Below are 16,939 nucleotides of genomic sequence, written 5' to 3' on the forward strand. Positions count from 1 at the left end.
TAAGCCATAAACTTAATGGAAACTATATGTGAGTTTGATAATTGAATGATACATTTAATCACATTAATAACTTTAACACTATACAGGCCTAAATACTTAAAACCATTTGCGTAAGTGTGTGTAATGTATTCACTTAGTACACGCTTTATACAAAGCGACTCTACATATGTAGAGTCGATGTATAGATTTAAATAATTGAAATTATTTGATTGCTCAATTTTCCAAAATGATTCCACATCGTTGTGATTTAGCCCAACTTTTTCCCCTCGGTCTCACATCCCCGTCGCTGCTAGTCCGGCCCATCTGGTACAGCAAATGGTTGCACGCACCAGGGAGGTAGAGGGGAGTAAGAGACAGAGGGGGAGAGAAAGAGGGGGACCGGATTGAAAACAGATCAGCCTCGAGTCTCAAAAGCCTACTACACATCTGAAGGAGCAACGAAAGTTGTCTACAGGCTGGACCTCAATCCTGGCAAAGTTTGCGAGAAGTTTTCTCCTTGCCTGTCTGTGATGGACTGGAGTTGAGAAGACGCAGAAACTCTCTGATGAACTTTATGAATGATAGCCTGTCTTCGTGCGAAGTTCGGAGGAACTTTGTCAGTATTTTTTGCGTCTGTTAGACTAGACTGTAGATGGATTTCCTTGATATTTTGGAAGGGACGTGTTATTTCTTGCCTTTTCATCGAAAAAGTTAGAGTTAACGACAGTTTTTGACAACGCTGAGCCTCGTACAAGACCTATTGGACAAGCTCAACCGAGGCACGCCGGGTCACTGTCTGGACTAAAGCATCTCCATCGTTACTGAGGTGAGCAGCACACATGCATGTGGGGTATAGGGAATCCTAAAACAATTGTCCAGCTCAACTTATCATTTAAAAAGTGTATTCTAATGAAATCACGTTATACACTCAAGCAATACACGCTCTTTAATATTTAAATTACTTGTGACTTTTTTTAATTACAGAACTTCAATGTCTTATACCATAATATGAAGTAAAGAAATAAGTATATTTAGAAAGTATAATGAACAGATGAACAAATAAGCCCATGCACAATGCACAAGACGAAACTGCTTGGAAATGACCTTAAATTGTATCTATACTTTCATGTGTTTTGACATTGGAATTTCAAGAATTCTGCCATGCAACTTGATATATTTGACATGCATTCAAAAGGGGAGGCAACACACAACTGCTGTCACGCCGTTAAGTTCTTTCTACATAACGACTTTCTCACTTTAACACAAATACACGTCTCAAATATACACTTCTCAAAGTAACTTTTTTTGTTGTTGCATGAATCTGACATAGAGCACTGAAAATAAAGGATATTTCATTGGTAATAGATCTGATGTTTGAAATAAGTTTTGATAGTTTGTTGTGTGTTTATTTTACCATGCTTTATTAACCAGCAAATGACCTAGAGAAAAACAGAAGAGGCCTGCTGTACCAGTTTACAACAACTTCACTTGATGCTATTTAGATGTATTAAGTCACTATTTATTGTAGCTTATTAGATGGTACTGTATTGCCACTTGTAAAGGCATTCTACAACCACAGTACTTTATTCTGCTATGTGGCTTGCGGTCACATTTGACCTTTCTGTTAGGACATTCAGCTGTTACATTTTCTTCATTTTTGTTGTTGTCAATTAGGGTTACAGAAGATACATCTGGGATTTTATATGCTTTTAAAATACAAACACAAGCTTGTGCAGGGGATTGTCTTTTATTGATTTAAATTTATGTTTAAATAGATTGATATGGGATATTTAATATAATATAGCATGGCATGAATATAAAATGAAAAGTAAAAGTGCAGAGATAAATTAGAATTGGTCCATCTATCTTCTGTCCCACTCAGATTCTAAAGATACTTTGGTGATAGTGGTGGGAAGAGGGTTTTTTTATGTGAATGACCGGTCGTGGTCATTTGCATCAGAAAAAAAGTTTTAGTGCATTTGCCATTGTGCAGAATGAAGAGTTCCAGCAGTCAGGGAGCTCTGAGTGAAAAGATGTAAAGGAATGATGGGCCTTTCACATTATTCAGGCTGGCTGGGACTCCGGTCATCATCCTCACAAACCTAGGACGGGGATGTCACTTTCATCTCACTGAGCGCCATTCTGCCACCATTTTCACACGTCTCCACTCCAGTTGGCTCCCTTTATTGATTTAGAGTTTTCTTCTCCGGGAGATCTGTGGAAGATTTAATGAACCAAACATCGTAAAAGAGGGGGGACTTTTTCTTGCTGCTTGAAAAACGTGTGATAGCAGAGGGAGTCTGGCATGCTGGAGGGTAGAGGAGTGGTATACATGTGAATGAAAAGTGAGTAAAGCTCCCCACTGAGAGATTTCAAAAGTCTCTTATCCCCACAAACAACAACACTGGGCCAATTAAGCTCTCTGGCTGAGGAAGTTGTTCTTGTGGGTTTGCCATGTGAATAGAAAACACCACTGGCTTAACACAAGGACTGACAGCTTGACTGGCACCATTGACAGAAAGTATGCTGTGTAATTACTGTGCTCTAACAAGTTAACAAGAGCTTTGGGGGTATTTAAGATCAGCCAAAAGCATCACCTGTAGTTTTTTGTTTTTTGCTTGGGCATGAACCTTCAGTTTTAATGGAGCAAGAAATTACACTCAAAATCAGTTCAGTCTGGTTTAGTCTGTATTTCTAGACAGGTTGTCAGGTATTGAATGTCAAGCAAACTATCATCCTTCTCACAGTATTTTCATGACTGTTGTCTCATATGTTTAAGAAAGGGATCCTAACTGTACACCGGCACCATGCCACACACTATCTTCAGAGCCTCTCTGAGCTCCAGTTTCTCACCTCCTCAGCAGGGAGCAGTAATCAGCTATACCTGGCAGGCATAGCGCTAATATCAACTGTCTCTTCCCTCAGGGATGCCACCATGATCACACACATACAAACACACACACGGTTCACACGCACAGACGAACACACACACACACAGTCCACAGACATCATTTCACACATAGTAACGTAGAGAACATTTTCCTCCAAGCAATTTTCTGGTATCAAATTAAGGATGGACGCATGATATAAGACAGAGCATCCGACTGAAAGAGCCCACTATCACACTCAGGCAATTACACAAGATGAAAACAGAGCTGTGTTTCATGCAACGACATCACAGAAACACCAAGAGACAGCAGAAATCAAAGGTCCACAGGACACTTGGGGCCTGAGCGGCTCTCCTTCGCATCAAATGGGGTGTGTACTTATAGTTCCAGTGGGCAGGCTTTGATTCATCAGCTAATTAATTCCTGAAGGGGACGGCATTATTGGATGATCTTCTCGACTTTCTCCCTGACAGCATCAGGCCCAAGTGAGTGTGTGATGTCACTGATAGACGTACCCCATGCTGGGAAAAAAGTGTACAATAAGAAGTGTGCAGAATTTCGATGAGAGCACCAGTAAACGCCGCCTGCGAGTTGTTGAACTGTGAGGGATTTTGGCATAGTCCTATTGTGTTTAAGAGCTTCCACGAGGAAAATACATCATGATTTACTTCTCCTAAGGAAGTTATCATGATATTTGATAACGTATTTGTCAGTTGTTCAACTACAAAATAGGAGAACAACTCAAAGGAGGCCTGCAGGCCTATACACTCTTCATTGGATCCATACGTGTAGGGATGACATTGAAAACAATTGCTGAGACCCAGTAGGCTCCCTAAAACACAGAAGAAAGTAAGCCATTTTAACATACGGTATTCACAGTCATGTGTTATCCTTTAGCAATCAGTCCCTCCTCTCCCCACAAGGCTCTCCATGGTAATCAGGCAGGGGGGTCAGGACCCGCCGGAGGTCCTGCGGAGGCCCTTCTCCCTCTGGGGAAGGGAGGGACTGTCAGAGGCAGAGGTAGGCCCCAGACTGAAGGCCTCTAACCCAGCACCAGGGCCTGCCTGGCTTCTCGTGGGTGTCAGAGCCTATTAGTGTTGCCTTGCAGGTAAGCTGTGTGCAGTGCTAAGCTGGTGGGTGACCGGTTTGGGGCTGGGGCTGACAGGGTTACAGTCTGGGTTTTATCGGCCAAGGGCGGACTCACTGTGATGGGAGTTTGAGAGTGTGATTATGAGGTTGATATTGTGTTGATTAGGTAAAGTGAACAGAATTATGATTTTACAATTTCATCTGTAAAGGAGCTTCTGTCAGTGATGTAGTATTTTAAAGTATAAAACAAAATAAATCTGTTTATGAAAAAAGATATTGCGAATGATGACTGTATTGAGGTGAATGACTGGGAAGGAAGATGACCTCGCTCTGGTGGATATATAGTTGTGCCTGGATCTTGAAGTTTCCTGCATGCTAACTTCTAGCTAGCTAGCCAACCCTCATGTTCTGTACTGAGAGAAGAACTTCCTGTCCTGTCTTGAGGTTCTTTTTTTTGCTCTCAAGAGGCAATAATTCAGCAGGCTGAGTCAGAGAGACAGGCTAAATCCTACAGTAGGGGATTTCTCCTGTGAAGTGCAGCTAGAGTTAAAAACCACACATCTGTTTGGTATTGGCAGGACCTGGGGAGATCACCCACAGGATATTAGTCTCCCAGGCAGGGGGTGGGCTGGTATCCACAGGAACCCCCTTGACCATCCGCCCGTCTTAGTCAACTCCACCACCACCACCACCCAAAAACCAACTCCCTCCAGAACACCAGAGACCCATGTAGGAGAAAGCCAACAATTGTCTTTTTAACCACTGCACAACCATTCTTTCAAAAACTAGTGATGCTTCCTTGGTGTCTATTTTTGAACTGCCCTTGCTTAGTGGCGATTGCCATTTTTCAAAAGAAGAATATGTATGTAGCTAAGCCTAGCCATAAATTCCAGAAAGAGCCCCTTCAGACCAACGCAGAGAGGCAGAGCAGAGGAATTGACTGTGTGCTCTGTGATTTTACTCCTGTACGCCGTGACCTTTCAGAGTTCAGACAGAGCCATTTGTTTGGCTGACAGGCCGTGGTGTAATAATTCAGGGTGATCGTTCGTGGGATGCGAGCAAGTAATACTCTGTGATGAGCCAAACTGCACTCCTGTAAGAAGAGTGCACCTGGAACTCCGACACATCCATTTTCCAGACATAGGGAATACCCTCTCTCTGCAGGCCATTTGAATTTCAGGACCCGGAACTTTCTGTATGAGTAATACTGTACATACACACTTTGTGTCAGAATACTCACTAGAAATACACCTGGGTATTTTTGTCACTCATTAAGCATGCAATATCACAGTTTGTACAGTCAGGCTCTCTACAAACACACTACACTAGACCTGGGTGATTTCATCAAATATCTATTCAACTGCTGAGTTAAATCAGGTACAGTTCATATCAGGGACAAAGGAATAAAGGAAGTATTCTTATAAAGCCTAGCCGTGCAGGTTGAAATCCAGCTGTGTTTTTTCTGAATGAAAGTGTTTATTTTCCTACAGGAAATGGGAAGTGGTTTAACCTGATCGCAGTCCCTTCTTACTCCTCACTCAGGCCATGTATCACGGTCTTCACAGGTTGATCTTGATCACTTTAGACGCTTCTGGAAATTCCAGGCAGTGCATAACAGTAGACTACGAATGTTTAAAATATTTATACAGTTGCTGAATTATATCTTGTTTCAATGCATGGCTGGACACTGAACGTAGCTAATATAGCATCATATGAAGTCATTAGCTCTATCTAAGTTTGGTAAGGGGGGTTGGAAGACACAAGGGGCATACATAGATACAGTACCTGTTCAAAACTGCCATAGCTAAGAGGGGAGGGAGAGGAGCACCGTAGGGAGTCTGGAGGTCTTCAAACAAGAGAGCTCTTTGATATGTGTTAGCATTCCTTTCTCAAACTCCTAAAAGTGAAGCCAGTGAACAGCAGTGTGGAGGACCTGGGTGAAAGGATGAGGTGTTAAAACAAACACGCATTGATTTCAACACAAAGACCAGGCTGAATGGGAAATTCGCTTCAGGAGTTGTTGTTCTCTCATAAATAACTTTTTTTGTGAGCCTGGCTTTGTTTGTTGTCTTGCTTAAATGAATCATTGTCTGACCTCTTAGAGGTAATGATAGTTGACAATGGGAGGTGACAGCTCATTGTGCCTCTCAGGAGGACCTCTGCTGGACTCACTCTCATGGTAACCAGCGCAGTATGTACCCAACTGAAATAATAAAAGGAAAGATAAAACATATACAGTACTGTACTGAACACGCCTCGACAGTGGACGTGTACAATATATGTTTGTGTGCGTGTATGCGTGTGTGTGTGTGTGTGGATGTGTCATAAAACTCTACACACGCTAATGAAAATGAGTCTGTTTAAACAAGCCTAGCAAAGCAGTCTACTTACAAAAACAATAAAGTCTCACTGACCCCCTTACCCGACCCCCACACCTGCTACACTGTCTCACAGTGACATCAGCCCAATAAAGACCCCAGACAAAGCTGTCCGTCAGGCTTTTACTTCCCCCCCGCCTTGTTCCACTGGCCGTAAAGAGAACTCACCATTTATACACTCACAGCAAAAGACTATTCAGTTCATTGGCCGGGTTTGTAGCCGAGTCTGTGAAAATGAGACTCCTAAGAATGTAATTGAAACCTGTGAATAACAGGAGTCATTGCTGTCGCACAGGTTGGGCTTCACAGTGAAAGTGGAACATACCAAGGAAGTTGTCTGTGTGGTTGGCCGCGGGTGCCGTCCTCCTCTCAGAGTCCGGTCAGACCCTGTCTCCTCTCCAGCTGCTCTCTCCTCTACCTGGATTTTAATATGTGACCGCCCCCATATCCTGTTCGATAACCTAGTCAAACAAAAAGCCTTTGACGTATCACCACGTCGTACACAGGCTATGATGTACTTCAGGATTTATTATCTCTCTCTCTTTTCTGCTTTTACTGCACCTGCAGAGATAAAATAGTATTATTTCTTGCAAGCAAGCCACACAATCCATTCAAGCATTGCTGATAAAAAGGTCAGCAGTCAAACAAGCTTTGATGACATGCAAGGATAAGCCCCCCTGGCTGAGAGCTACACCCAGGCCCTGTCTGTGGGTGTGTTGATATAAGGAACAGGAGGAGGGGTTTCTTTCAGTATAAAACCACAACATGTTTGCTCTCCACACAGGATAATCTTGTAGGTTCAGCAAAGATAAACTGACAGGCTTCGGAGCGTTTTCATGTTTAGATGACTGCTTGAGGACACTGACTGGGTACAAGTAATAGTCATAGGCTAGGCTAGGCCTGGGCTGGACATACTAGGGTACATAATGTAGTCCGTGGCACATTGAGTCTGTTTCAAACACTGTATCCACAGTACATAACTTTCTGTGCATTTGTTGTCTTTTTGTCTAACCCAGAGCCCTGTCTGTCCACAATGGAGACCTCTACAACGAACACCGATAAAAAAGACAAAATGGAGGGAAGTGGTTTCACTGACCTTCCGAAGAAACCGTCCCCCTCAGTCCACCGAGGTAACACTTTTCACCTTTACAACCTATTGTCTATTTCTCAACAGACAGACGATGCCAAAGCAAGTTCAACTGTACACAAAGACGTCCCTCGCAGTCCCTTCTCACGGAACGTAACAAAAGCCAAGGTCTTGCAGAGACAGATAGGTCAAAGAAGGCTAGAACATGCCCATAAAATATACATTTCAAAGATAAAATGCTGTCTGGGGAAAAGTTGCTCGTGGCTCTAATCGTCCCTGATAAGGCTCCCCAAAAGCACCCGCACAGTCAGAGGTGACTTACAGTAAAGCACTGATAGGAATCCTAATGTAGCCAGCTGTAAAAGAGCATCATTAATACTGAGCAGGTAGATCACTATCTCACTGTAGCTTAGTCACTGGGACCAGGGTCCAACAGACAGGGAGGCTACCAAGGCCTGATTTGGAGACATAAACGCTGATCAATGCTTAATATGAGGAGAACAGCCAGTGCAGGTAAAAATGGATGTTTGTGTTGAAATTAATGGAGAAGAGCAGAGCTGTTCTTCCACAGGGGGTACAGACAGGGAGAGAATGCATGTTTTAAAGATGTCAGTGAATTTGTGATGAAAGCCTGGTATAATGAGGTTGAAAGACCTTGTTCTTACCTCCAGAGTATAAAAGTGATAAATTACTAAAAATGGCTGGTGGAGCTGTGGACGACATGGTCCTTCAGAGATTGATAAAGATGCAGATTGAAGGCTGCGTTTGAAGTGGTAATACAACTTGTGATTTAGTGACTTTTTTACTCTTTAATGAAGGTCTTGGTGGCCTGCCACGATAAAGAAATATTCATTAAATGTTAAATACGGAACAAAGATTAAAATAGGCAATTCTTTCCTCAATTCTGGCATTGTTCCTGAAAAAAATGCCCAACTTGTGTATCCCTGAACTGATTTTTATAAGTCTCTTTGGTGCTACACGGAGTGAATTCGTTTTGTTGAAGAAAGATTCAGTAGAGGAAGAGGTTGACTAGAGTAACATTCTTTTAGAGTTTATATCTTTGGTATTGGACATGTTTATCTGTAAAGAAGTATTGCTGTATTATCCTCTACATCAATTAACCTCTACAACAAGGCAGTGCAACCAAAGTTACACTTTGTCAAAGAAAATTCCCTTCATGTAATAAGTCATACTGTACTGTTGATACAATTGTGTGGACTACATTCATTTTAATGTTGACGAAAACAATTATTTTCGTGGTTTGGCATTAGATGACGGAGGATGAGACAGAGAATACATGTCTTAAAAATGTCAGTGAGTGTGTAATGACATCCTGGTCCTATGAGGCTGAAAGACCTTGTTTTTACCTCCGGAGAATATAAGTTATAAATAACTAAAACATAGCTGAGAGTGCCATGAAAGGAATTGTCCTTTAGAGATTGACAAAGAAATTGAAGGTTACTTTTGAAGTGGTAATACAACTTGTGATCTAGTGACATAATTAATGAAGGTCTTGGTGGCCTGCCACTATCAAGAATTGGCAAAGAATTGTTTACAAGAGCAAATCAATGTAGGACACTGGACAAACAGATGGACAGAGACTTAAATGGGCAGTTGTAGGACACATACATCACAATATCTTACTTTCACTTATACCAGACACTTGTTCAGTGACTACATGACTGAAGTCATCAGTCGTGAGTAGGGTGTATAGTGTGGTTTGTGATATGGAAACTTAAACAATTCACCTTTTGTTGTCAAGGATACGTTTCAGATCTTGAAGCATATGGTAATTAGGAAACCATTTGATCCCCTGTAGCCCCAGAATCTCAAGCCCTTTCCATTTAATCCCACCAGCGTTACTCAATGGAACCAATTCACACACATGCTGAGGTCATTGGTTTGAATATTGCCTTCTGAAGTGAGGGCCTTCACTTGGCCAATCATCTTCTGTGGCTAAGTCCTTCTGAGAGGGGCTTCAAACAAGGTTGATTTAACTTCCTAAGGGGGCCTAGAGAGCTACTCTTATTACCAGGCCTCCACTGGCCTCCAGCCCTATGTCACCCTTTGCCACCCCACCACCTCAGCCCTGCTCGGGGGCTCTGTGGGGACAAGGCTGGAGCTCTGTCTCCCTGCTCGGCCAGGATCCGGGCTGGCATCCAGGCTGACTGGCTGGCTGCTCCCAGTCCCCCCTGGACTTGGGTCATGGGAGTTGCCTGAATAGATGACATGATGCTGGGCGTAGCTGTACACAGGCAGGCATAGCAACAGTATGTGTGATCCATGCCCCACATGGACCTTCCTGGTTTTAATTTCAGAGTGAACTGAGATCCACTGAGAATGGGATAGGAAATATAGCATCGAGGAAAGTGGATGAGTCAATCCCTCGTTTGTAAATGTTCAAATTCAGCAATTGTCGAATAAACAAATGTTTAACTATTGTGCATGTTGTGAGTTGCATAGTACAAAGCGTATTTCTTAATGATATTCAAATCAAATATCTTAATCTAAGTCATTCCATAGCTAACAATTTTTTGCATGCTATAGTACCCATTCTATTTGTTGTCCTATCTGAGTTCAACAAGTTAAGGAAATGTTGACATACTGTATAATCACCATCATTATCATGCAGGAGTTTTAAACCTGTATCTCTATGGCTCTCCATAACTCTTCTACTATCACTTATGCCACGTATTTAAAATCTCAATAAACAACATGCACTCGCACACCCCGAAACAGCCTTGTGTCCTGTTGTCCAATAGGATCTCAGCAAAGCAACTCCAAGCGCACAGCCTCAACGGAGGGGCCACTGCTGTCTGCCACTACGCACAGACAGAGCAATTACTTATCACAGTAATATGCATTATTATTCCTGTTGCCAGACACAGATAAGTGAATATGCAGTATGAGAGGGAGCGGGAAAAGAGACAAGGTCCTTGAACCCGAGAGCGCATTCCCAGGCAGGCTAAGCAGAAAAGTAGACAATTGTAATATACTGCTTCTGTTCCTGCTCTTTATTGTCACTGGGTAGTTTACCGTGGGCCGCAGATTTCTTGTCACCTAAGTCATGCCCACCTCTGAGAGCAGGCGACGCTCCTATTACCGCCGGCCCATTTTATATTCCCATCCCACGTTATTTATTCAGAACAATTTCCTCACTATCAAAGGACACGGTAATGCCGTGTTTTAATATGTTATTTACACATAAAAAACACGCTATTTACAGCTCTCTGTGTGTGCAGAGGGGGAAAACGAATGGCCCACCGCACCCCTCCGATCTGTTATATCAGAGTTTAACAATCTGGATTGCTAATAGAACCATTTATCATGGAGCGGTCATTTATTTTATGTTAGCAGCCCAGGTCTGGCTCCCAGAGGTCTATGGAAATGGGATGCATATAATGAACTCAAGTAAGAGTCACTTTGTTTGAAAGTGAAAACACGGCGCAAGTCAATTAAAATGGGCCCAGGTGCTGGGCTCTGTCTGGTCCTTTTGATGATAGTCCTCTGGCCGCCGCGGCTGAGAACCATAGCTCCTCGCTCTGTTTTTATTTAGGTGGAGGTGATGGAAATGGGCCTGTAAAAACCTGGCCCGTGACTTCTGGACTGTAGCCCGGGTTGTTTATTGAGGCATGGCCTCCACTGTGACGTTGATGGCCAGGTCGGGCCGGGCTTGGACTGTCCTGGCCTGGCCCAGACTGGTCTGGTGTCCTGGTCTAGGACAAGAACCCCCCCCCAAAACACACACACACATTCTTCTCTGTGCAGCGGGCTCTGACTGCAGCCCATTAATGAATTTAAATGAGGGCCTGTATTTCGTTTGACAGCATGCATCTGTCTGGTGAGAGGGGCCGTGTGTAGACTGGAAGTCTTTATGGGATTTCATGGATTTTTATGAATTCAAATTCGTCTGAGGACATTTACAGAAGTCATATATTCTGTAAATTATACGCAAATTCCCTTATTCTACCAGTATTATTATTATTTTTTTTTACTATATATTATTTGACTCCTTTTGACTGGCAAGGTGTAAACAGCACATTTATCATTATTCTGTTTTTGTGTACGGGTTTTGTGACAATGGTTTAAGAACAGGAAAAGGGTAAGCTTTGTTTGCAAAGGATTAAGCTATTGTATCCCTCCCTGTCCTCTCTGTGTGTGCCTCTAAACTAGGCCAGCGGAGTGGGGTGTTGGTAATGATTTGATTAACTGGCTTTGGTGGCTCGTGACATATATCTTGCTGAGAGTGAGTTTGTCATCTGAAAGGGAGATTGATGCGGTTCCGTATGAGTCTCCGTACGCCCCCCCTCCCTCCTTCCCCCCACCCACCCCCCACCTGCCTCTTTCTGCTGAGTCGGGTGGGTCCATAGGGAGGATGCCAAGTACTTAGCACCTCCCAGTCTGCACTGGTGGCCCCGGGGCCCGGCCTAAACAGCCTCACTGTCCCACTGCTCTAGCAGGACCAGCAGGGCCTAAACAATGAAGATATCTTCATCTTTAAATCCCGCTTCCTCAGAAAGAGGATATTTTGCTAATACCCCGGCTTCTCTCCAGGGTAAAAAAAAGTGGAAACACTCCCTAAGTGACTTGGCTTTGTGACTATCTGAACATGGCTGCTATTACGGTTCACACAGGTCCCATCGTGCTCTGTGTTGGTGTACAGGACAGGAAAGGCCTTGGCCAGGTGCTCATTAGAGACAATGAAAGGATTAGTTTGATTCGAGGAGTCCCCCACAGTAGACAAAGGGACCATGGCTAGATGGATGGAGAGGAGGCTGGCTGTGTAAATAGTGCTTTAAGAGAGGTGTGTTAGCGATAAGGACAGTTTCTTTATCACCTCAGCGGAGTGCGACAGTGAGTAATTGACGGAGGCTAGATGCGCAGGCCCTCCGCTGCACATGAGCTGCACAGGGAGCACTCGGGGGTCAGGCCGCTGGCAGAGAAAAATGCGCCCAAAAAAGCTCTGCGTCCACCTCCTAGTCCAAAAGGACGGCCACTAATCTTCCTGAGAAGGGAATTTCTTTTCTTTTTTTCCCCCTTCTGTCTAAATGAGGCCCTTCCAGGGGTGGGTTCACAGGCCCTGTGAGAAGCAGCAGGAGAAAGGAGCCCCCTGACATTGGGGAAGGCTTACTTAGATAGCTGCTCCCAGACTAGCTGCTCATTCATAACAACCCTCTCATCCTCTGGAGGGAATATTCCAGCATGGTACAGCTCTGGATCTAACTTGGAAAACATAATATAGCCAAACAAGACAGAGAATTCCTCTCAGATAAATGTCTGAGTTGAAATACCCCGCACTAAAAACAATAAAATGGTAGAATCCATTGCTCCATATTACATAACCATCAGTTTAAGATAGTTGAAGTTGTGTGGAGTTTAATGCTGTGTAGAGGTGACTGCCCTTCAACAGAGGAAAAAGTATTTCCCTCTTTCCCACATGGAAACACTCTTGTATCGAGGCCAGAGAGTACACAGAATAATCTTGGTAATGGGATTTGTGCACACATACACATTTCTGTGGCTCTTTGTAAACATTTAACTTGATAGCTTTCCAAGATGCCCTCATCTCTTTAATCTTGAATTTAACTTGGGGGACTAGCTGCTCGGGAGGGCCTTTAAGATTAGATATACTAAGTGAAGGCAGAGTGTTTTCTTATTTTTAAGTCCATTTATAGGCCAGCAGTTGATTGCAGGATAAAAAAAAAAGAAAAAACTGAAAACACACACAGGGTCTTTCTCTAAATTTTTGCGCCAAAAAAAATTGTTTTTGTGCCGGAGCCCACTCATTAAGAGGGCAGCTTTAAGAATAAATGGCCTGGATATTGAAGATATAATCAAGAGACCTATGTGATTTAGTCTCTTATTGAATTAGTCACAGGGACTTCATCCGGAAGCTTTAAGCATTTTCACTGCTACACTGCCAGAACTGAAAACTCACAGTAGGCTTCTTGTGTATTGTTACTGGGCCAGGATATGTTTGATAGAGACGAAGCCTTCAAAAAAGGTTGGCTAGTTTTTTTTTCACTCTTTTCTCGTATTCTCTTGTTGTATCATCCCAGATAAACCTTTTATTAGAAACCTATCAAATCCGATGTGTTCAATTGGTCCTCTTAATCCCAGGATGTACAGTAACTGTCAGCTTTGGGCTACGTCTGGAGATGGAAATATTTTAGAGCCGTTAGCGTTAGCATGCACTGATCCCAAAAACAACATGCTACATTCCTGGAGATTTACAAGTGTTGGGAGAGATGTTGAGAGCGATATATGGATGCTTTAGGGGATTAAGGCAAGCTCCCCCACCTCCTTTTCTCTTTTCTTTCAAGAGCCAGAATGCCATTCCCTGTGTGTTCTTATTTGTCCCTTACTGCCCTCTGTTCACTGCTGAAAATGATCCCTTACTGTTTAAGGTATTTTGCTGATGAGATGGGCAGAGCAGCATTGACAATCAAAGACTAAAGGGACCAAGCTCAGATAAGCACTGTGTTTTCCTCTCAGAAACCCGCCATCTCTCTCATTCAGCCTCACTTCACAGACACACATACAGTACAAGGAAATGTGCAATAAAAAATACGTTGTGCCATTCGCACACTGTCTTTCATTTGTGAAGGACGACGAACGAGGGAACAAGAAAGGAAACAATCATTTTGGTATGGAACGCACCCCGGAAGAAAAAAAAACGTGGGCGCCCCGCAGCACCCAGACCACAGTCTGATCTCCGGCCCTCCCCCAGGGCTGAGCACTGGAACTCAGAGCTCCGGCCCAGCCTGCCAGTGTTAGCTCACTGTCTGACAGCCTGTGGATAACCCCAGTAATAACAAACAGTTAGGGAGGAGACAGTGGGAGAGAAGGAGAGCTGAGCGGAAGGTTGCAGTCAGCGTGGCCTGGGGGAGTGCTGTGCCTCCTTGTGTAAACAGGTCAGGGCATGGGACACTGGAGAGGACCGGGCCAAGGCGTCTAGCCTCAGACCAGTCTGACCGACCAGGCTGTTTTCATTGCGGCCCTCAGACCCACACACACATCTGCCCTGGGCGGAATGAAAACACCACATGTGTGTGTATGTGTTGGTTTAACTTGTGACCTGTACAATAAACTGAGGGTTACTTCACCGTGATACTGTGTCCCACTCCGAGGCAGGGAACGTGAACCTGCTGGATCACGATTCGTCTGGCCATGTAAGACCATACTATTTCTCCTGTACGGTAAGCGTGCTACTGTGCTCAGGCTCTTTCTGGCAATGGCATTAACAGGCTAAATGTCAGAAAGTGAAAGAAAAAAGAAAGAGAGAGAGAGACTGTTCCTCCTACAGCCTCTCACAAGCCTGTGTCCCTGTGGGAGTTGTGGAGCTTCCCCTGGCTCCTCCCTCTGTGGGAGTTGTGGATCTTCCCCTGGCTCCTCCCTCTGAGCAGAGGTCCAGGGTCTTAGGAGGAACACCAGGCAACCGGTCTACATGTCCACTCATGTGGTACAGATCTGATCTGCCTACCCAGCCAGAACAGAAGCCATCAAGCACCAGCCAGCATTAACAAATCACCGCGGTCCGTGGGGCGAGAGGCCGCCTTTGTGTTGCGTGTTCGCCCCGCACAATCCTCATTTGCATCATGGAGGGAGTGAATTTACGGGTGTTCGAGGAGAGGATTTAGGGAAGGAGACTGGAAGACACCCTCCAGTGAGGTTTTGGGTGTAAAGACGAAAAAACATTTCTTCCAGTTTTGCAATTTTTATGTTTTATCCGGGGGTTGTATTGACATTGACGTTCCTGTGGAATGAATGTCTCTGTCAGGTTTGGCTGAGCTCTAGGTGGTGTTCCTCCACTCCAGTCATGCCTCAGGTCTCTCCCAGTCAGGGAGACTCTCAGGCACCAGGCATCAGGCCCAGAGAGGAGTGGCATGGTCCAGACAAACACCAAACCCAGCTCCAGCCCAGCCTCTTACTGTGGGCTAGCGCTGGGTTCAGTCTGACACCCCTCACAATGGATAGCCATACACTCTTGGCACTGCAACTCTGACATGGAAGAGGTGAGGAAGTACCTGGGCCTGTGGACCTGTGCCTCTTCTGTCCCCATAAATATATAAAGCCATGAAACTGGATCATTAATGAAACTATTCTCCAGAAAAGCATTAGTGAAGGTTTTGTGGAAGTATTCAGTGACCTTTACTCCAAAGGACCAAAACATATGTATTTAAACCATATTACAAAAACTAATGATGATTCCTACCATATTTTTCACATTCCATTCAGTTATTCCTGAAGCAATGGAAGAATGTTTTGTTTAAGAGGTAAGGATGGCACAAAGAGTTGATGAGGAAATATTTCCCATACTCAGCATGTGCCCGTTCCTAATTCCATTTGACAAAAGAAAGAAAGACAGAAAGAAAGGAAGAAGGAAAGAACGGTGTGTGTGGGGGGGGGGGTGGAGGACATGAGAAAGCAGTGGGTTGAGGCGGAGACACAGGGGGCAGGCAGCCCGGGTGGGTGGGGCACAGGGGGCTGTGTTTGAATCAACAATAAGACCCCACATCCATTCAGCCCCCCTGGTTCAGTTGTCCATCATAATGACATGTGATTCGGTTTGGATTTTAAGGCGGTGAGGGGTAACACGCCTGTTTCCCATGCGGGTTCCCCCCTACAGAGAGGAAAATGTTGCCTCCACCAGGCAATTTATCTTTGCACGGCAATCAAGGGGAAATCTGACTTATTACATGGATATTCGATCTATCGGGAAATGAGGTCATTTTTTATTGACATTTATCATTCTTGGACCATTCCCACGATGAAATGTCCATTTGGATCCTTTTTGAGACATTCCAAGTTGCATTACTGTTAAGTAAACAAACGCTGTCCTCTACTCTATCCACATGGCAATATACAACTTCAGAGGCATTGAAAGCGCATTGAACACATATCCAGTTATTTGAAATAAGAGGAGGCAAACTAATTGCCTTGTAACTGTGAGGGCAAACAGCTGGAGATTAGTAATAACCACTCATTAGGACTGGCACAGTTTGAATCAAAGCTCACATACAGTAAGAATCAACGTAAAGCTATGTATGTGTCTGTTAATTAGCAATCATCACAAATTGTCAGGCTGGTAATGCGTTTAACCAGCACAGCCAGAGTGAAAATTGTAAGGTTTCAGTTACAAGATCCTGAAACTTTCCCGTGTAAAACCTGAGCCACCTTTTCCCTTCGTCAGTAGTCCATGTCTGCTGTTTAAACCTTGTCAAGACAGGGCTGTTTCCTTTCTCATCTTAAACTTATTCAGGAATATTTTCCCTCATAAACAAATTACTTTAAATTGTTTCCTATTAACCAGTCTCATTCTATCCATCAGAGAGCCTACAAAAATAATTTGGGCCTCTAGAAAAGGCGCTTTGTTAAAGTTGGCATCCGCTAGCACATATGCTTACACGCTCAAAGGAAAGTAAATAATCATCCTTTTTTAAATGAGTTCAATGAGCATCCAACACTTACATGACATATGTCATGGTTAGCTATGGTAAGCTGATGTGTAGTTATGG

General features: G+C 43.9%; 1 protein-coding gene across 1 annotated transcript in view; it reads left to right on the forward strand.

The window, feature by feature from the left end:
- Positions 1–308: 308 nt before the first annotated feature.
- Positions 309–16,939, forward strand: part of LOC124474586 (zinc finger protein GLI2-like) — a 48,493-nt gene continuing 31,862 nt past the window's right edge. The window contains exons 1-2 of the mRNA XM_047030890.1: positions 309–805; positions 7,351–7,464. Of these exons, the coding sequence (XP_046886846.1) occupies positions 7,368–7,464 (97 nt within the window). The 5' untranslated portion in view covers positions 309–805; positions 7,351–7,367. The remainder of the gene's footprint in view (positions 806–7,350; positions 7,465–16,939) is intronic.

The sequence above is a fragment of the Hypomesus transpacificus genome, chromosome 12 (genome assembly GCF_021917145.1).
Source record: "Hypomesus transpacificus isolate Combined female chromosome 12, fHypTra1, whole genome shotgun sequence".
In the NCBI taxonomy this organism is placed as follows: domain Eukaryota; kingdom Metazoa; phylum Chordata; class Actinopteri; order Osmeriformes; family Osmeridae; genus Hypomesus; species Hypomesus transpacificus.